Source organism: Cygnus atratus, chromosome Z (assembly GCF_013377495.2).
Source record: "Cygnus atratus isolate AKBS03 ecotype Queensland, Australia chromosome Z, CAtr_DNAZoo_HiC_assembly, whole genome shotgun sequence".
NCBI lineage: Eukaryota > Metazoa > Chordata > Aves > Anseriformes > Anatidae > Cygnus > Cygnus atratus.
This window is the reverse complement of record NC_066396.1, coordinates 20,902,070-20,924,117: the sequence shown is the minus strand read 5'-3', so window position 1 is coordinate 20,924,117 and position 22,048 is coordinate 20,902,070. Positions and strand designations below refer to the sequence as shown.

General features: G+C 37.9%; 1 protein-coding gene across 1 annotated transcript in view; it reads right to left on the bottom strand.

Moving 5' to 3' along the window:
• Positions 1 to 487: 487 nt before the first annotated feature.
• The window catches only part of NDUFAF2 (NADH:ubiquinone oxidoreductase complex assembly factor 2), a 60,834-nt gene continuing 39,273 nt past the window's right edge, over positions 488 to 22,048 (bottom strand). Inside the window, 4 exon segments of the mRNA XM_035553581.2 lie at positions 488 to 1,624; positions 14,513 to 14,539; positions 14,542 to 14,552; positions 21,713 to 21,802. Of these exon segments, the coding sequence (XP_035409474.2) occupies positions 1,367 to 1,624; positions 14,513 to 14,539; positions 14,542 to 14,552; positions 21,713 to 21,802 (386 nt within the window). The 3' untranslated portion in view covers positions 488 to 1,366.

Genomic DNA, 22,048 nt, shown 5'->3' with positions numbered 1-22,048 from the left:
TAATTTTGATTATTAGTCTAGTTTTAAAGCTTGTCAAAGTCATTACATTTTCAGACTTATGACATTACATTTTCAGACATTACATTTTCAGACTATGTTGCATATTTCTAAATGGCAACACAAAGTCATGGTTGCTACCAACTAGTACTTTATTATATGTTTAAAAATGAAACCTTAATGTCAGAGGAAGCAAAGAGACCCGTAGGGCTGGCTGACAGTAGCAGGATAAGAAGGGGGACGTTTAACTGAAATGACTTCAAGTGAACGTGAAGTACTTAACTGCAACCAGAAACCGATGACCATCTTTTATTTTATTTTTATTGGTCAAGGCAAGCATTATTAGAATGACATACCCACATCTTGTGGTACGTGATTAAGTCATCGTTGTCTCAAATGTCAAATGTGTATGCCACCTTTAGTACCTACATAGTTTAAAACACATTGAACAGAACTGATTAAGGATGCACTGCATAAATAAATTTGATACTTTTTCAAAAGATTGTGTGGACTTTATTTTGACTTGAAGTTCTCAAGCATGATTTCTAAGCAAACAATGTGCACATTTTATGTATTTGAACAAGCATCAAACATCTAATAATTTAGGGAAGTCTTAGCATACAGCAGACGTAAAAAATTATTGGGGGGTGGAGGGGTATTAGCGACAATCCCTTCTCCCGAAACCTCTTTGCCATTTTTCCCCAGCTTTACTAAATGCTTCAAACCTCTTACAATAACGTTAGACGGTTTAACTCAGACTGACTTTATCCTGTGCTTACTGCTGGCTTCAAGTAAAACTTTATTCAAATATGTTGATTCCTTTATTAAAGTTGCAAGAGTGTCTCTAAAATTACTGCAATGTCACAGTGATTCCTGTTCATTAAATCAACTTTTCCATCTAACTGCCAGAGGAAAGCTTCTAAATTCAGCAATGCTGGGCACTGTCATAGAAGTGAACAGGAATTCTGAAGAACTATATTAAATGCCTACATTTGGGAAGATAATTTAAGTGTACTAATTAACCAAAGTTTATTACATCAAAAACAATTTAAAAAATAAATCCATCTTCAAGAAAAAAAAGCAACTTATTTAAGAAAATTAAGTTTTCCAGAAAACCCACCTAAAATTATTTAAAGAATAAAGGAAGAACACCAACTGCGGAGAATGAACTTAGTAATGCATCACGTTTTTCACTAAATTAAAGCATTTTACAGTAGTTTGTCACAACTAAACTTACTTGAACTGTTCTGCAAAAATACATGGAACTTGGTTTTAATACCAGTCAAGCGCACACTCGCCATACGTAACGCCTGTTTATGCTGTCTGTTGACGTGTTTATCCATGGCCTATATCCGTACATTACAGATGGTTATTTAGGTTGACTACTGCCGCTGCCTGGTGGGATCCAGGAGCCTGGCTGAAAGGTGTTCGCGGTGCTTGCTGGATCTTGGGAAGGCTCGCTCTTTCCAAAGTAAGGAGCTGATGCATGGCCTTTAACATGCGTACGAACTGGTTCAGCAACAAGTCCCTCCTTGTACTCCTTGGCCTGAAGAAGCTTATCCTTCTCATACACATCTTTGACCTTCTGCTCCATCTCTTGTCTATAATTTTCATTCTTAAGAATCTCCTAAAAACGCAGCAGAAAGATAATTAGATACAACGGATGAAAATGCAATTCACAATGTTGGAACGAAACATTTTAAAGAAAATGTTTTTCTTAATTTTATAATCCAAGTGTTCAGCTCTGTAGGTAAAATAAAATGCGGTGAAATTGTTTTTCTACAACTGCAATTTCAGCCCTAGTTTAAAATGTTAATGCTCTGATTACGTTGTTGAAGCAAAGCTGTACTGTAATGTCCCAGTTTCACTATTCCATTAGATCAGAAAGGAGAATAATTAGATAGTCATCCACAAATGAACTGAAAATCAAGTTACCTTTAACCTTATTTTCTATGTAGGACTTTCTGCTAAACAGCTATTTATCACTTGTGTTTCCTCCTGTAACCCACCACGCCTTGAACTTCAGGCATCTGTGCCCCAGGGTGCAGTTTTGAGAAATGCAGATGGACAACCTTGACTCGGTTAGTGCATATGCTAAAGCCATGCAAGATTAATAAATACATGATAAATAAAATAACTGAAAGGAGGTAGAACAGAACTGAAATTACTGAGGTGGTACGAGTAATTCAGGAGAGGAAAAACAAAACAAAACAAAACAAACAAACAAACAAACAAAAAAAACACACAAAACTGGCTGTGGCAAACCCTGTCCCAGAGATCCAGAAGACAGCTTAGTACAGCCAACACATCCTCAGCTGGTAACTGCCTGCCAGCAAAGGCCAACTGCGCATTGTGGTAAGGACACTGCATGCACCAATGCTTAGGCTGGCTGAATGTTAACTCTAGCTATCAGATTTGTAAGGATGATTTGTAAGGATGTAAACTCCTCAAAGAAAACTTGCCTATGCTTTTGTTAGGGCACATAGTGAAGAGTAGTAGAAGCAGCAGCAGAAAAGCGATAATGAATTTTTACAATACTCTGAACCCAAATACAACTTAATTGTAACCAACACCGTTTAACAAGGAAGTTGCTAATATCCAAATTCAGAACTGTGACAGAAGAGGAAAAGGCTGAGCAGCTTTCTCCAGGTTACAAGTACATAGCAGTGCTAGGGAGAAACTAGACCAGTACACTTCTTTCTGTGCTGAAGACCACAGCGTTATTTTAGGAACAGCATTAAAATGCATGTGATATTGCCAAGAGTTGACATAGCAAGTATGTGCAACATTTAAGAACACACATATGTATAAGGCAGTATTTAAAGAAAGCCTTATCACAGAGATATAAATATTAACATGTTTTCCTTAGTCCTTAATTGCCTCTTTGCTTAAATTCACAAACATACTGAACAGAGGCGAAACACTTCACATGCCTATATACCAAGAAAATACACAAGCAGAATATAAATGACTTTGCAGACTGGAGGGGGCAGTGGGGAAAATTCTCCCATAAAAATAAAAATATTGCCAAGTGTAACAAGGCTAAATTTTCAACAGCCAATATAGCAAAACCTCATTATTACATCTCTCAATTCTGTCTTGTTTACCACATAAATCGACCATGACCTTATTGATTTCAAGGGGTGCTTGTATTACCCCACTACTAAGAAATTAGAACGTATACCTTTGTGATGTTTGAAGACTGCTTCACAGTATCTGCTACAACAGCACAAAATGGTTTATTAAAATAGGAATTTAATTCAGTTACTGCAAACAGCTACTTAATAACTTCGAATCTTTTCCAATGATTCCTTTAACAAATTTATCTTATGTGGTCGAGTAGTAACAGCTGTAACTAACTCCTGAATGCTTTAATCCCATTTTACATGTTGATGTATAATCATCATCTGGTTTTTGGACCCAGATAAAGCTCTTTTATCAGCCTTCAGTAGCCAAAGTATAGCTGCAATTTAGTAAAATAACCATGCTTATCTTGAAAAAAAAAGCATGAAAAATGATTGTCATTAGCCAATATACCAAAAAAATAAAAATGCAGAAGTTCTTTGTTCAGAATCTATACAATCACATCAAGACAAAAATTTCAGGTTGAAAGAAACTGTGCACATCCAGTTTATGCATAAAATTCATGCTACTAACATGTGCACTGAATTTAGGGTTCCTGTGATGAAACCAAAAAAAATGTGAATCAGGAATCTTGTGGCAGATTAGAGACATTGAGTCAAACAGATTAGGGTTTTCTTAGCATAAACATCTTGTTCTTTGATACTAAGTTTGTTCTGTGAAAGTATCTCATAGACACTAAGTACTTCTTGGGTTTTTTTGTTTGTTTACTTCATTCTCAATTCTCACTAGAACTTACACATTCTTTAAACATTGAGATTGTATATCTAAATATTGTTGGCTCAATTACTACAGGCACTACAGTTTCAAGCAATTAAGAGACTGAAGTTTCCCTGCCACTACAGGCATTTAAATAAATAAATAAATAGATAGATAAATCCAAGGAGTCCCAGTAGTTCCAAATCTGAATGCAATAACCAACAAAGCACTAAAGATGACCTGCTCATGGAGGGAGCGCAGTCCAGGACATCTGGCTGACTCCCAAGTGCATCGCTACAAAAGGGACCACACTGTATTTCATGCTGCTGGCATGTGACCCTCTTGGTGTGCCTGTTCCAGCTGCTGCCTCTAAGTGAGCTGATGAGGGATTTTCAGTAATTTCTGCTTTTCTTGCTAACTTTTGAAAGCTGTATTTTTGTTTAGAGCTCTCACTTAACTTGCACAGAGATGTATTGCCAAGTATTCTCTGTTATTTGGAAACTTTGTCTATACTCTACAGAAGGAAGAAAAATTCAGAGGTCTGTCCCCGGTCAAAGGACTTTCAGTGGCTATAAGTCTGCAGATAGAGGACCTGCTTTTTGTGTTGAAGGTTTGGAATGGACTGTTCTTTCACTCCTCAAGGATCTCACAATGTTGCTGCTTTACCCTTTCTGAATAAACAAACAGACTTACAGAATAAATTAGTTCCTCCTGGTAGGAAAATACCATAAATGCAAAATAGGTTTCTCTATACTTGCTTATTCCCACAGCTGGGGTCTTGCTCAGAAGTGACTAGTCCTTGAAGAGTGCTTCTTGTTCATCTTCTCCACAGGCAAATGCCTTCACTTCACTCTTTTTATCCTGCAGCACTCCTGAACCCTTCAATCTGAGGAACCCCTTTGCCCCTTCCTCTTCCTTCCTTCCCATTTCCCTCTACGTCTTCAAGCCATCCACAGGTTATAATACCACTTGCCTCTCATGAAGCATTTTCAGTCTCCTGAAGGCAAAGGACAATCCAGACTTAAGAGCAACTAGCTCTAAGGATAAAGGTAGCTAGACATACAGTACAATGTAACAATATCCAAAGGAATTTTGTTTAAAGGTTATTTTAACACTGTTACCTGTTTTTGTTCTATTCAGACGATTTTCTAAAGACACTACATCGAAGCCCATAAATAAAAGGGCTTAATGTATTATTATTTTTGACCAAAGATTCCATTTCAGATGGGTTTGTATATTGACTAAAATAAAAAATAGCTTCCTAATGTTGCCTTAAAAACTGTTCCAACTTTCTAAGTTATTTTAATTACATACTCTGACATACTTATGATTTCACCTGATTTGAACAGTATCAGCTCACTAGTATTTGGTGCCAGAACTGAGAAACATCTGGACAGATTAATGTTCTCTGAACTGTACAGACACTGCATATTCATAGAATACATGCATTTTAGCATCTAGCTTGAACACTTTGTTTAATCACGAGTGAACTTGAACTTTGAACTCTTAAGAATGAATATATACAAGTTAGCAGAAATCCTTTTTAAACTCAAATTTTTAAAAAGAGGGACAGAGAGAAAAATCTGTTTTGAAACAATATTCAAAAAGTTGATTGTGAGACAATTTAAAATGTCAGACTGTTTTCTCTACTGACAAAATAAACAAATGTCCAGCAAAGTGCTAGATGTCATATCAAATCATCTGCTTCTGTAGCATTGCCAAACTGGTTCACTAAACTCCCTTTTCCAGTTCCACGTGTTAAACAGGCAAGACAAAATAATGGGATGTTATACCATATTTCAAGACTAGGAGGCAAAGAGATGACCTTGTCACTGGGAAGCACTGCATGTTCTGACCCAGGACAGGTCTTGTTAACTCAGCAACTGAGCATGAGCTCAGCAGCACCAGGCTGGGAATAACAAATGATGTGGTAAATGAAGGGCTGTGTCAGTGCATGGAAAAAACAGAAGAGCAGTTTAAACTAGAAAGACTTATCCGGCTTTATTAAAATACTAATTTAAATCAAACACTGAGCCAGCTGGTTGCTAATTCTATAAAGAGATATTCTAAATATCTCTGGTCAATCAACAATTGGTATTAGTCAAATCAATCCAAGATTTGCTTTATTTAGTTTTGTTTTGTTTCTTCAAATATCTGACTAGTTGCAACATTAAAATACAGACTGAGTTCTGTACAATAGATCTTATTTTTTAAGAAGGATGCTCCCTACATAATTCAAAACTAAACTGATCAGAATTATCTTGGTAGAATACATGACAATTTATGGCATCTTTCATTGTCTAGGTTTTGTACAACAGTTTGTTTTTTTTTTTTTTACCTTTGAATGTTAAATCAGATAAACTACTCAAACGAATTACTGAACGAGCATAGCTGCTGTTTCAAAACACTTACTTTTACTTACAACCAGCAGCAACCCCTTGAACATATGCAGATACAGAAACAGACCTGTAATGACACTGCATGCTTTTTGGCAAGAGAAACTTTCACTCCCACTATTCTGTAAGGGAAAGGTAATTCCTTAGGTTTATCTGTTAAAGTTTACTTAAGCTGAATGCTGTTTGTGCCTTGTGAAAACAGTGCTTAGTTTGGGCTCCTGATGCTGCAAATGAGAGGTGCGCAAGCTCTTTGGTTTTAATCAGTAACAGCACAAAACTTGCAATGAAGGTTTAAAGCACTCCACAAACAGTGTGTGTTAAACCAATATGTTAGCTACAAGTAGATGCATTAATATTAGCCCAGTATTTAGTTTTAAATGCAGTGCCATATTTACTACCAAGTTAAATCTGTTAAATACTAATGCTAACTCACAGCAATTTTTGTGTAAATCAAACCTACGCAGAAGCAATGGTAGCTATTACTGAATTACTGTATTGTTCTTGCTGAGCTACAGAATAACTGGCATGGGCTGAAGGAGTTTCTAGGGCACTACAGTGTGGCACACACATTTGGCAAGAATGTTGTAATGAGAGGGAAAAGAAAGAGGAAAGGCACAGATCCTGGAATGCAAAGTGTGTTGAAAACACCTGGAGTCAGAAGGGGTTTGCTTCTGACTTATTTTTGCAATACAGCAAAGATTTCTGTACAGAACCACAGAAACGTTCAAGAACACAGCTGAAACTATGTAAAAGCAGCAAAAATCACAAACTAGCCTGGCACCAGTGCAGTCTGCCGGGAATAAAGGGCAGCAGCACACAGCCTTGGTGCCTACAGGGCAAACAAGAACTGTAGCTGTGACTCAGTCCCAGTTTGGTGCTTGCTTTCCCCTTACTTTATGCATGATGCAGTCTGTACCAGCCCTCTTCCTGGTACACGTTACTTTTCCCTCCACCCCCATTCAGCTGTGCTGACAGTGAATTGCAAGACAGAGCCAATAAATGCTCCATGCACTCCCACCCACACTGACAGGAGCAGCAGAGTGGCAGCAGCTCTCTCCCATACAGCCTTGGGATCTGCAACATGGGCAAGTGGGAAGTATGGGGACCTGAATAATCTTCTGCGGATGTTGACAAGCACCTATGTTTTGAACCTGAAAACAAAGTTAAGATGAGTAAGAGGAAAAACTCTAAAAGATGATGTCTTCTTCAAATCCCACCCCCAGCAACTTCTCTGAACACTCGCTTTAATTTAGGCTTTGTAGCTCAGCTCTATATTGTCAAGTACAATGCCCTTTCACACTAAGTAATAATCCTGTCTGGGATCATGCACAATTTACTACGTAAAATACTATTTAGTGCAAGTCAAATCATTTGAATACGTCCCAAATTTTCAATCATGCTTGTGATCCCTGACAATAATGGTGGAAAGTATTTTGCTCAGAAGAGCTGTTTATCCCTTTGCTTTTTTAACAGCATTTCCCAGAACTATAAATCATATTCCACAGCTTTCTTGTGGCTTCAGGAATAAAATACTCATTTGCTAAACCCTATTCTCTGAGTAAGAATGTACAATGTCAGAGCTCTTATTTTGAAACTTCTCAACTGAAGCATCTGAAAGAAGATAAAAGCAAACTATAATGTGCAATCCAAACAGTGTCAAACAATGAATTTTTCTAAACTGCACCCCATTCTGGTTAAAGGAAGGTGAATTCTGTATAAATGAATCTCCATGATTGAAACTAGTTTATAGCATACCATCTCTCAAATAAGTAATTCTTACGATCAAACAAATGGGAAAAGCAGGTATGCGCTGTGGCAACCAAACAGAATGCAATTTCAGTGCAATTACTGGGGCTGGGGGATGGACAGGGATGGACAACCATTGAAACCTGATGCTTATTACAAGTCACTGAAGTACATTTTTCCTCCCTTCTTCTCGCCCTCTCAACATTTCACCCATTATAAAACTATGCAATTCAGAAGCTACAGGGTTTTATTACTGTGTAACAAGTATATAATCCATGAGAAAAGCACTCCTTCACTACGGTACTTCTTATTTCAAACTATTTCCAGGCTCTTGGCACTAGTTAAAGAAACAGGCAATTCTACTTTACCTCCCATGAAATATTACCACATATGCATGCATATTACCACATATATACCAATATTACCATGTATTACCTGCATACAAAGCAACAGTGAGGTTTTGATTTCAACTGGGCATACCTCTAGCTATGCAGCCCTGTACGGACACCAAAGAAAGCAGCACCTAGGTTACAGTGCAGTGTCTTCAAGTATAAAGACGTGTGTTCACAGAGTAGTTTTACTATAGGTAGGCATCTGGCAATTGCGGGCTATCACACTGGCAGGTTCAGAAATGAACCACATTCCTGTCCATAACAGTTTCTCTAGGAACTGCCATGAGAACCTTTTATGTGGTTTTAGTTCACACATTCTCTGGCACCCCAAGATTGCCCGTAACCTTATTTCTATCTCCGTTCTACCAACGAGGTCATAAACAATGCCAAGCTACTCTGATGCTTTTGAACCTCAGGACATTGTCAGGAGAAGTGTGTAGCTGCAAGGTCTGTTGCAGGCAAAAAACAAGGCTTAAATTTCTCAATACATTCAGGTACTTTGTGTTACAGACGTCAGGATTCTTTAAAAGCCTCTACAACTCCAGTGTCCACTGAAATCAGAAATATTAAAGAAACCAAATGGAAGTTATGCACAGAAAAGATTAAAAAACCTCACTAGATGCCTGATATTTTTAAGGTTCGCTTCACCCTTAAAAATCTCTCTCTTAATTCTTTATCTCCAGTTTAGAAGCTGAAAACTCAACATGTCTTAGATACAAGATATCTAAAACAATTTTGATGATATGACTCCCACTATCTATATGGGGGGAAACCTGGCTATGTGCTAAATATCATTGATCATACCCAAGCTTAGAGGCATCTTATGCATCCAGCAACTATCTCAGTTAGAAGCTGCACCAACAGAAGCTAAAATTTTGCATAAATGGCCCAGAATGAATACAGGAGATATAGAATGCAGCAAAGCTCGTGAATGCCGTGCAAAGTTGCTTTATTACTGAAGTCTCAAGAAGTTCTTGTCAGCAGAACTTTGCTTGGAATTCATGAAGGTGTGTAAAAAGAACATGACATACCCACACCACTCCTAAAGGTGCTACACTATTTAACATCTTTTAAATTTGGTTTGGTGATGGAATACCAACATGAGACCAAAAGGGAGTCCTCAGGAGAAGGATTTCCCCCCTTCCCTCTGAGAGCAACTTCTCTTTCCTTTAGAACTGAAATGTGAAAAATCCAAAATATGAAGATGCCATGTTTTAAATAAGAACTGAAATCCATAGCCAAGAGGAAAAATGAGAGCTAGGAGTCTATGTTAGACAGCATATTTATGTTTACCTTCCAACCTAGTGGCTTTGATGAGTCATACTGAAAGAGAAGTTAACTGTAGCTTGAAGAATGAGAGTAGCCTCTTAAAGAAATAGAATCATAGAATCATAGAATATTCCGAGTTGGAAGGGACCCATAAGGATCATCAAGTCCAACTCCTGGCACCGCACAGGTCTGCCCAAAAGTTTAGACCATGTGACTAAGCGCACAGTCCAATCGCTTCTTAAATTCAGACAGGCTTGGTGCAGTGACTACTTCCCTGGGGAGCCTGTTCCAGTGTGCGACCACCCTCTCGGTGAAGAACCTCTTCCTGATGTCCAGCCTAAACTTCCCCTGCCTCAGCTTGACACCGTTCCCGCGGGTCCTGTCACTGGTGATAACGGAGAATAGGTCACCTGCCTCTCCACTCCCCCTCGCGAGGAGTTGTAGACTGCGATGAGGTCTCCCCTCAGCCTCCTCTTCTCCAGGCTGAACAGGCCCAGTGACCTCAGCCGCTCCTCATATGTCTTCCCCTCTAGGCCCTTCACCATCTTCGTCGCCCTCCTCTGGACACTCTCCAACAGTTTAATGTCCTTTTTGTACTGTGGTGCCCAGAACTGCACACAGTACTCGAGGTGAGGCCGCACCAGCGCAGAGTAGAGCGGGACAATCCCTTCCCTTGACCGACTAGTGATGCCGTGCTTGATGCACCACAGGATACGGCTGGCCCTCCTGGCTGCCAGGGCACACGGCTGGCTCATATTCAACTTGCTGTCAACCACAGCCCCTTCTCTAGACAAGAAAGATTTCCTGTTTTCCCCAAAAAGGCTACATCTGTCTGTTTTTCTATACAGACAGTAAGGAAATGTGATACTCCAATTATTCATCACTTGTTAAATTGTTTAAAATATGATTTAGAGCTGCACAGGAACAAATGTAAAGACAATTTATTTTCAGACAACCATATTATGATCATACACAATATATGTGAAGGGACAGGTGACAGAATGATATAACTATGCAAAAATATGCATATACAAGCTCAGATTCTCACATATTATAAAGCAGTATGTATATATGTGTATATATATGTGTATATATGTGTATGTGTATGCACACACATATGCTTATGTAGGGTACAGATGTGATGCAAAGTTTTCTATCAAAATGGACACCCTAATCACCATAGGAACACAGTAAGCTTAAACATAAGATAAGAAACAACCTGATATGCATTCACTTGAGAAGTTTTCACCCTCATCATAACCGAGAATGAGATTTGGCATATTTCAATCTGTAATAATATCAAAAGGCAAGCAACTGCTTCCAGCGTCCCAGAAGCTTGCTGTGGCTTCTATTGGTGGTCAGATTAGAAATAACCAAGGCAATAAGCAGTATTCTTGGGTTATGAATAGCCCAGAGCACAAAAGTTCTGCTCCGAAAGACTGTCCTTTATCTAAAAATAGTGGGGGAATTGCAATTGGGGATATGAAAGAAAGAAACTGTATGCATGTGGTACACTCAACACTGAACAAGTTGTCTTGTGAAGTCACTGCAGTGTTCTTCCATAAGGAAAATTACAATCTAAAGAGAAGATGTGAAGCCATTTCTTCTGCATGAAAATTCATGTTTTATAATGACAAAAAAGATGTTAGGTATTTCTGGAAGAAAGAATGGCCTTATTATAAAACATTACCAAGCCTTAAGAACAGTGTCTAATAGCCTTAGCTGGTGTCATAAGGTCACTGTGTTGACCAGTGTAAGTAAGGACAACTCATATTCATTCTCACTTCAGTAAGTTTGCAAACAACACCAAGGTGGGGGCAAGTGTCAATCTGCCGGAGGGTAGGCTCTGCAGAGGGACCTGGACAGGTTGGGTCGATGGGCAGAGGCCAATGGGATGAGGTTCAACATGGCTAAGTGCCGGGTCCTGCACTTTGGCCACAACAACCCCATGCAGCGCTACAGGCTTGGGGCAGAGTGGCTGGAAAGCTGTGCAGAGGAAAAGGACCTGGGGGTGCTGATTGATGCTCACCTGAACATGAGCCGGCAGTGTGCCCAGGTGGCCAAGAAGGCCAACAGCATCCTGGCTTGTATCAGGAATAGTGTAGCCAGCACGACCACGGAGGTGATCGTCCCCCTGTACTCTGCTCTGGTGAGGCTGCACCTCGAGTACTGTGTTCAGTTTTGGGCCCCTCACTACAAGAAGGACATCGAGGCCCTGGAGCATGTCCAGAGAAGGGCTACGAAGCTGGTGAAGTGCCTGGAACACAAGTCCTGTGAGGAGCTGCTGAGGTTGTTTAGTCTGGGGAAGAGGAGGCCCAGGGGAGACCTTATTGCTCTCTACCACTCCCTGAAGGTTAGGTGTGGGGAGCTGGGGGTAAATAAAAGATAAGCCTAAGATTAAAAAAAAGATAAGCTGAATAACAGATAAGCCTAAAAAATACAAAAACAAAGAAACAAACAAAAAACACACTAAAGGGGGATGGTAGACAAACAGAATAAAGAAAAGGAACTGAAATTTTAATAAAGCTTAACACATGTCAAATTTGACATTAAAAAAAGATGCACAATGGACAGTGGAAAAAAATGGAAAATAATCGAAAAAGTGTTAATACAGACTCCAAAGGTAGGAATATTGGCACAATTGCAGAAACTTATGTTTCAGGAACTGTAATGCTGTTTTGTGGTGTTACAATATGATGTTGACAGTAAAATGTCATTAAGGCACAAAATACAAAATTTGTCGGCTTTGCATTCCTTTTCAGAAATAGTCTAGCCCCGTGAGAAATATATGAAAGAACAAGGAGATTTGTTATACAGGGTTTCAACAAGAAACACGGTCAGAAATATTGCCTGGTTCCCTAGCTGTCAAACAGCAGTTTACCATATCAGCATTATTGTCAAAATGGGAATATAACACAGAATAGCAGCCAGTAAAGTTTATGTACCTAAAGCACTAAAGCCAATCAGTCCTACATATGCGGGCCAAACAGTAATCTGTATGTGCTTCACCAGTATAATTATATTGTGATATATCGGTTTCAAATCAGAAAAAAAATAGAACATGCTTATCACCCCCATAATATTACAGAAAAAAATCAAGCTGCATATCACATTTAAAATGTGACTATAATATTTTCAAATTAACAAGAATTTTTAATATACATATATTTGAACTAGCTTTTCTTACATAGGAGGGAAAAAAAAGCACTTTAGAGATTACTCCAAAGAAAACGTAACTACCTTTCAAATTCCTGGTATATCACTTCTGCTCTAATAAGGTCAATGCAGTGCCCTGCAGGTAAAGTACATAGCTGCTAAATAATTTTTCGGATCTATTACCTTATGAAACTGAAGGTATAAGCAGTCCTGTTACTCTGAATGCACCACTATTCGCAATAATGTCTAATCCTCCATAAACTGCTTTTTCTGGAAGCTAAAATATTCAGAACACTATTGATCCACAGTGCTCTCATCAGCAGAGACTCCCTTTGGATACAGAATGAACAGCTCCAGTGCCAGAAGGAGATTTATTGCCCCAATTCTAAAACCAGGGCTGTCCAAGTTCTCTGTGCCAGGTTCATCTAAGCCTAATTAGGGCATTCTGGCTTTTGAAAATGACATAATAGAAAACATGCAACACCCCACGTCTTCAAGTATCACATGAGGTGATATGTTCAACAATAAAAGTTATATGTATACCATTAGCATGAGCCACAACTAATTATAAGGAGGTCAGCCCCAAGCTAGGATTAGAAGGCAGGAGGAAAAAAAGGTAAGTTTAAACAACAAAACAATACTTCTCTGAAGGTTAACACAAAGTGTGTTCATTTGTTTCAGGTACTAAAAAGCTTTGAGGAGAAATTTTACTTAATTTTCTTCCATTCATGAGTGTATTATAACCCTTATTGTCTCTAAAACCTCAGTGGCAAATGGGAAAAAGAGGCAGAGATAAATGTTGAAAAGCTTGAAGTTGTGTGGGAGGCTCACTTCTGTGAGCTATGGCTTGTAAACATCAATGGACAAGCTTTCCAAGTTCGTACTAACATACAGGTAGGCAGCACAACTTTTCACAACCAGTGCACTTCAGAAGACCTAAGTGGCCAAGCCCTTGGCCAGAGCATGCCAGCGTAGCTTCACTGCATTCAATGAAGTTTATTTCTACTGATGCAAGCTAAGAACCTGCCCCTCTGGGTGTCAGTTTGAGTCTTCTATAGTAACCCATGCTTCATCTACTCAATCACTCTAGCTGGCACTTAGCAACTTGTAAAGCAAGTCAAGGGTAAGGAGTGCATGTGTGTGCATACACAGATCAACAGTTAAACTCATTCCACTCTTTACAAACTCATCAGTGTGAAAGAGATGGTGGGATATTTCACTGCCTTGTTCCACCAGAAACCACTTATGGGAGAAGTCATTGCTGTTACTCCCTCATCTCGTTAGCACTGTAAAATGTTAATACATTTTATTTTCTTGTACTGATGAATACACTGGCAACTGAATTTGAAACCCACAGTTTCATGTCAACTACCTTGAAAAAAAAACAAAACCATTAATACGTAGAGGACCTGTTTTAAAAATTCACAGCAGTAATTTGAGAATTCACCTGATTAAAGAAATTCTTGTGTGACCATGATTATCTTAAAGACTCTTATTTCACATAGATAAGAGAAACGACTAAAGACATTGGAGTATTTATTCCCATTTCTTTTTCTTTTTTTCTGAAGAGATAGACATCTAAATTTCACAAATTAGGCAAGCAATGCACTAAATTCTCTCCATAAAGTGACAAATCACTGTACAGATAAACTCACTTTAAATGTATTATCGTAGTTTAACTACAACAATTGAAAACAAAGACAATTCATCTCTTACTTCAATGGTTGGTGGATCCTTTCTTTTTTTCTTATCCAAGCTGCAAAGGAAATAAAAATCCAATTGATTATATTGAAGACCACAGCCAGTATTATAACTCAAAATGATAATGACTTTGTAACAGAAAGTAAGTATTTATACAAAAACTTGCCACAACCTAGCAAGCCATAATATAATTTCCCAAAGTATTAAGTTCCAGGATGTTATTTCCCACGTCAATACTCTCAGTCTTCACAGAAGGGAAAAAAGGCACTCCTATTATGAGAGCTTAAGCACAGTTCACATACCACCCAGACTGCCGAAACAGGGCTTAAGCAGGGCTCAAGGCCTAGCCTTTTGTTGAGCTTGCTATACGAAGCAGAGCTTCACCCTGAGAAGATGACAAGATGACTACTAAAAAGTATGAAAAGCTTTAGACCACTCAGGAGAAAAAGGATTCCTGTATATGCCCCAGGCATTGTTAAAGCCTGAAAACCTCTTATTGACGTTAGTGCTGCCTGCAGTTCCTTTACAAGGATGCAAGATACAGACCCAAACCTGCATGAGCCCCGGTTGCATCACGTCAGACGGATGCATAGGATTACATGCTGCATCAAGGAGGAGGTACTGTAACACAGGGAAGGAAGGCACACCCCCTCCATCTCTGTAAATTCATGCTGGAAAGGACAGCGGAGGAATTGAAGCAGTGTTGATGCTGATTGTCCTGTGATTTTGGTCTTCCATCATGAACCAAAGTCAATAGATGTATGCCCACTCCCACCACAAACTTAAAGTCAGTGTGGAGCTGACCAAATGCAGCAATCCAAGGGGATCCGCTACAGATGGAAAAGCGGCACTGTGTCCAATCTTGCTTCATTCGGTCAATGAGTTATTATGGAGAGCCCCAACTCTATTACAGATGTTATCAGAGAAACACATTCCCTGACTGTGACAAAGTCAATATCCATCTCTTTAAAAGTACCACTACTGTAGCATTTTCTCACAATTGTTCAAATCCACAGAATTGCTAAGTGCCAGTTTGCATATTTTGTACACATTTGTTTTTTTCTGCTTGTATTTTTCAGATGAATGAGTAGGAGAATGCAAGTGGCTACTAATGAGCAGAAGGATAAACATAAGGAATGCCAGTTCCAAGTGCAGAGAAATAGCAAAATGTTCTTTTGTAGGTTTGAATAATTAAGATTTAGATGCTTGTTACTGTGCTTCAAAATTAGAGCAAAAATGACATTTTGTTATCCCACAATCAAATTCCTGGTCTGACTTGACACTGCCTTTGAAGTTTCAGAAATGCTTTAAGAAGGAACTATTTCAAATTTTAATTTTCCAATGCCATTTATGCCAGATGCTGGAGGGAACTGGGAATGGGTCAGGCAGCAGGTCCAAAACACTACGAGCTGCATGGAGTCATTATTTCACCCAGCTACTGAAAGTGCAATTACCCGTACGATAAAAGTCTAATGCTATTCTGCTTCAGCAACGTTATGAAACTGGTTTTAGGAGAAATAGCTTCCAATTAATATAAGAATGGAATTAAAGGAGGTAAAATGCCATTACACAGCTTAGAAAAAGTGGCAAGGCCAACAGCCTTAATTAAAGGTTAACAATGAAATATCTTTAATGATACGAAACAAGGTCTTACTTTTGTTTCTTGTCTATCAGATGACATTTTCAGAAACTTCTTACAAACACCACTACGTGACAGCTCTTCTCAGTAGTCTTTTGATATTAACAAAGATTAGACCCAAATATGCCAATGTGGGGAAGTAACTGATTACTGAACAGTCAACATCAGCCTTTCTGCAGAAATTTTATGTTACTGGAAAGCAAAAAAAGCCCATTATGATAATACAAATGCAACCATATGACTTCATTAAATTCTACAGTTAGAAAAAAATTTGTATGTATCTGTAGCACTTTCAAGCACTTCAATTTTATTAGAATTTCCAAATATAAAATCTGGCAAGACCAGAGCCTAAATTGGCGTGATGGAGACTGACACTTCTCAGCTGACAGCCTTGCAGACACTCTTTGTTAAAGGATCAACAATGTTATTAGAGAAAATCGTAGCACACAAGCCTTTCCTCCTGCCAGAAGTCATCTTTGCTCACACTTAGCAACATACAGAAAAGCAAGAAAATGCTAGAAATATCAAGTATAGTGAAGTATGTCTACCGGATACTAACCAATAAAAGATGCACAGTTGGAGAAAATTGGAAAAGTAGTAGTTTAAAATGTCTGGTGAAAAATGAATTATTAAGCCTTCTAAATTTAAGGGATTACTTTCAATAAAGTATCATCCTCCTTCATTCATATGTGTCATTTCTCAGTTGTATGGAGGTAATTTGTTATAATACTACTGGTTTCAATTCCACAGCTCTCAGCATCTAAAAACTGCTTAATGTTGTTCCAACTGCCAGTATTTTCTTACAATGCCAGTATATTCATAGCTGCATTTTAACAACTAGATTACAACTAGTGATTCTTAAAATTTGCAATCCTACAAAAATTAAGCTGCAGTTAGAAACTCTTGCTGATATATAGTCACTACAAAAGATTTTGTTTTACTGATCGATGAGACTTTTAGTTGGTTGTTTCATTAATGATTTTCAGATGAATGGAATGCTTCTATTAAATGATATTATCATTTAATTATCTGTCTGAGTTTAACAAGCCACAAACAGAACAGTGAAGAGTAATATACTGTAACAAATTCTGTGAACAAAACCTCTGAAGAAGGAGCATTACGCAACTTGTTTTTGTTCATTAATACATCTCAATTAGAACCCACGCTCAAAAGCAACAAAACAGTCCTCAGCTTAGGTATATTTCTCATCAACCATACCCATAATTATCCTGTATTTATTTAAATACACAAAAAATTTATATAGTTACCATGCTATTTTTCTTCCCAGCTATAATAAACATTTAACTACACACTATATAGGTGCTATCAACCTTCCTTCTTTTTACAAACATCAGGATTACAACCCTTTTTCACCTCAATTCTAAATAAAACTTAAAAATAAAACTCAAAGATGAGCGACCATTTTCCTATAGGTAAACTCATTTTAGCATCTCTAATGAGCTGCATTAGAAAATCACCATTTAATGAAAAATTCCTCCACTGCTGGGGAGCTGAGGGAGAAATATGGTAACAAAAATCACTAAAATCTCTTTATAGCCATAAGATGAAGTTAGTTAGCTTTAATATATAATATTCCCTCTGTGAAAATCCAATTCAGAAATATTTTACACAAAGCACAGATCAGGATACATTACAAGATTAAAGGCATGAAAAACATCATCTGAATTGGGTGTATTTCAGTATATTCTATTTAAGTTTCAAATAGTTTTATCAATCTTTTCTATTTCAATTTATAATTGAATTAATTATTTTTTTTAAAAAAAGCATTTACCTGACTACTCTTCATCAGTCTTTAGGGAGAAGATCTGGGGGATTTTAATATAGTTAATCCCCAACAGTTTTCTGGTGGTTCTACTTCAAACAAAAGTTTAAAAAAGCCTTCCAAATTTTCTATAGTATCAATAATATTTTCAGCATCCAACATAGAGTTGCAAAATACTGGACACCAACCATTTGTAACTTAGGCATTAAGAAATTCATGGTAACAAAAAAAGAATGTATGTTTAAAAACTGTATCGTCAGTGATACCTTACTAATCCAGCACCAGTCTTAACAAAATCCAACAGAACGATAACTTGAAATTAACACACTTCACTCTCTCTTTTAAAAATACTGCCAGTATATATAATTTAGAGGTGGATAGTCAGTATATAGCTTTCCCAGCTTTCTTTATGCTCTCCATTACACTTCTGGTCAACAGAGGTTTAAACTAGTAAACAGATTTATACCTATTTGTTGATGGAAACAAGGCAGGTGTGTGCTTTATTACATGTTATTTGAACACACATACGCATGCACACTTAATTAATGTCCAGTGACACTTACAGATGGAAGGTATTTCCACATGAACACTCTCATCCCCTACATCAACAAAACAAAATGTTCTCTTGCATTGTCAGCCATGATGCTTTAAACAAGGTAAAGCAATGAAGGTTGCATGTATGTACTGACTGCAACCAAAACATGCTTCCCTGACCCCGAGCCCCCACAATGCTTTAGCAAAATGAATTGATTGCCTCTATTTTCAAACTAATTACAATGCTGCTTCTAATGTTATCTGGATGGCATTTCCTATATTCTGTACACACTGTAAGGCGACTTCTGTCTAAAAGAAATTTTTAAGTTAATTAAGCAAGATAGTTGGATGTTTCCTACCTTGTGACCCTCACATTCTTTCATCAGTGCTCATTTGCATTCTCATTGGTATGCATGAGATTTTCATTGAACTTTAAAACTCCTACTGGCATATAACACACTGTAATAAGCGTAAAAGTGAGCATGCAAATTAAGACTCCCATTAATCACTAAATGTTACCGGGGGAAAAAAAAAAAAGAGGACTAGGAATAGACGAGCAATAAAATGCTGCAAGAAGCATGCAATCTCATGAATCTCTGTAAGTATGTAAAATTACTGATTTCCTCTCAGAAGCATTATTGACACGTCCTGAGGAGGTAACTTACACGTTCTACAGTAGATGAACATTCAGAACTAATGTCACAGAAAGGTTATATGTTGGCTGCCTAGGGAAAAGAAAAGTATGCACTCTCACCTTGTACTAAAATATAAGAGGCCTCGTCTAAACAAAAATATGTACTATTTGTATTGTGTGCCAGAATTACTTTCTAAATTCAAAACTACAATATAAAAGGAAACATTTTTGGATTTTTGAAACAAAAACTGACTTTATATGCTGCACACAAACAGTTAACACTAAGGAGAACACAAGGGATTATCTTTATATCACTGAGCATGTTTCAGTTCTACAAAAGCCTTGATGGACATTCAAGCATTTTGTAAATTTCACAGGTCTGATAACTTAAGAAATTTAATCCTGTTATGCACTTAAAATTACTATCTTCAGGAGAAAATTCCAGTCAAACCCTTCGGGAGCGATCCCTCAGCCCTGTATTTGGTAAACTCCCAGGAATAACACACAAACATCCTCTCCCAAGTCTGAGAAGCAGCTTGCACACATTGAGCCTGTAATCTGGATGATTGCTTTACCGTCTTGCTTTATAGCTTCCTACTTGGTCTCACTTACCCTATGTCATGTTTATAACTTGATAAACACAGTACCAAAATTAGCCCCTTAGTTTACCAGCAGTACAGGCTGTATGTCTTAGAAATACAATGAGATTTATCTTAGACCCCCTTCAAATTTCACTGCAGCCTGCTCCCACTCTGTAAGCAATCCCTTTGCCCCTAATTTCATGCAGGTTTTCCTCAGGCAGCTCCTGCCCTTAAATATTTCCAGGGATAGTACTTTTATTCATTTAGGTTACATCACAGTGTGATGTAAGGAAAGGGGAGGGGGAAAGGGTGCCCGGCTAAGTGGCTTTACATCAGATAGTCACTAAGGATTAGTCAGAAGTGAAAACGCTGAGCCCCGGTAGAACAAAGGCAGCTCAGGTGAAAGAAGCGCTCTGCAGCTCTCTAGAAAAAAGGAGCGGAGACTTTAGTACAGTCCTTTAACTGGAAAGAATGAGAAGGCTAGAAAAGGAAAATGCTATTGATGAGCCAGATAAAACTGAAGCAGAGAGGCTGCAAATGTCGGAGTGCATATGCAGTATTTGGAGAGAAGACCCCTGGAGGTATAAGCATGTGCCCGTCAGAGAGGATTTAGAATACTAAAAATCCTCCCCCAAAATCCAACAATAAGGAAAAAACAATAATAGGAATTATTATACAGCCTTCTAATCTTATATTAATCTTCTACTACAGAGATAAACAGCAACTGTTTTAGAAATCCTCCTGCAAAGCCCCAGACTATTTGCTGGAATGATCAGTGTCCACGACAGCACAAGTTATCAAGTGAACACCCAAAGGAAGAATGCACTGGGAATTTTTCAAGTGCCTGGACACGAGATAACAGAGTGAAAGTTCAGCACAGGTCTTCTGGGCCTGGGAAACATCGGATTTCTCCTTTCCTCTTAGAGGAAAAAACACAGGGAGAGAATTGTAATGAGCCTTTCAGCGAGGTACGTCCGAAAACCTTGTATTAAACTTTTCCCACTCAGTTGACTGTATTCTACAGCATTACTAGAACCCTCTACTCTTTTCATTCTTTCCCATTTCTTACTAAGAAAATTTTGCATTTTACAGGAAGCAGAAAAGTAGTAGCGATGAACGAAACTTCAGAGCATCCCACATCACTAGTTCATATCTCAATATGTAGCAAAGACAAGATAATTCTCTGCAGAGCCTCTACAAACACAGCAGAAGTTAGTTTTGGCTTTTAAAATTTATTTTAAATTTCCACAAAACTGTTTATACAACTTAGATGGCATTCAACAACAACAAAAAAACATAGGCTAGCTTTTTTTGTGGAATTCCCACGTTTCAGAGGATCCTTGCTTACCTTATAGAGTCCATTTGGCTCAGTTGACCCTATTCTTGGCTCAAGCTCCTATAGCCTCAAGGACCAACTCACATTTTCTCTCTCCTTTCTCTCTTTCTCCAGGGGCTGCTCAGTTAATTTTGAGGAATTTCCCCAGCCTCTCTGAACTTGTATGAAACTTTGGGACCTAGAAATGTCCACCACTACTGGTGGAAAAATGCTTAATTATTTACAGGCTCTCCAACTCTCGTAGAGAGATTGTGCAAAGAGGAGTATAAGAAACCAGAGTGCAGAAAAACAGATACTATTCTGAAAACAAAAGCAACAACAAACATCACTGTGCCACCAATAATTCAACTGATATACAAATTAGCACTGCACTGAAGGCATAATTAAGAAGTTTAACACGTTTAGTTTTGGTTATTCTATCTGATCCCCCCTCGGGCACAAGTATGTTCATATTTAATAGGAGAAAGTCATGATCACACAGGCTTTATTTACATTTTTATTAAGTACCGATTTCCTAAACATTTATCCTATTTGTAAAGGGGTTATGTTAAGAATTCGTAATAATTGAGCAGTTAAACAAAAGTCTGAATTACTCAAAAGGAAAGGTAAGAGACAACCTATTCATATAGTCAGGCATTTCATTAAAAATATGGAACCTAAATTCAATGGCAAAGTTATATTGAAATAAAACCAAAATTTAAGATTTACCTTCCCATTCTGTTGGAAAGTCACCCATCTCATACTGATAAGCTTGCCGATTTATTGCTTCTACAAATCTTCTCTCTGGTATAATCTGCCCTATAGCAAAAAAAAAAAAAAAAAAAAAAAAGGGACAGTTAAATATATATATATATATACATATACAGTATTTAAATTGCTGATTATGTTATTGTTTTGAAAGAATTCTTCTTACACAAGTGTAACGATGGCTGCAGGATAAAAATGAAGGATTAAAATACTGAGAAGACAATTACCATCTCCCATAAAAGCCTATCTGAAATGCTATCTATTTTATTAATTTTAACAGAAGCTTCCATGTTTTAA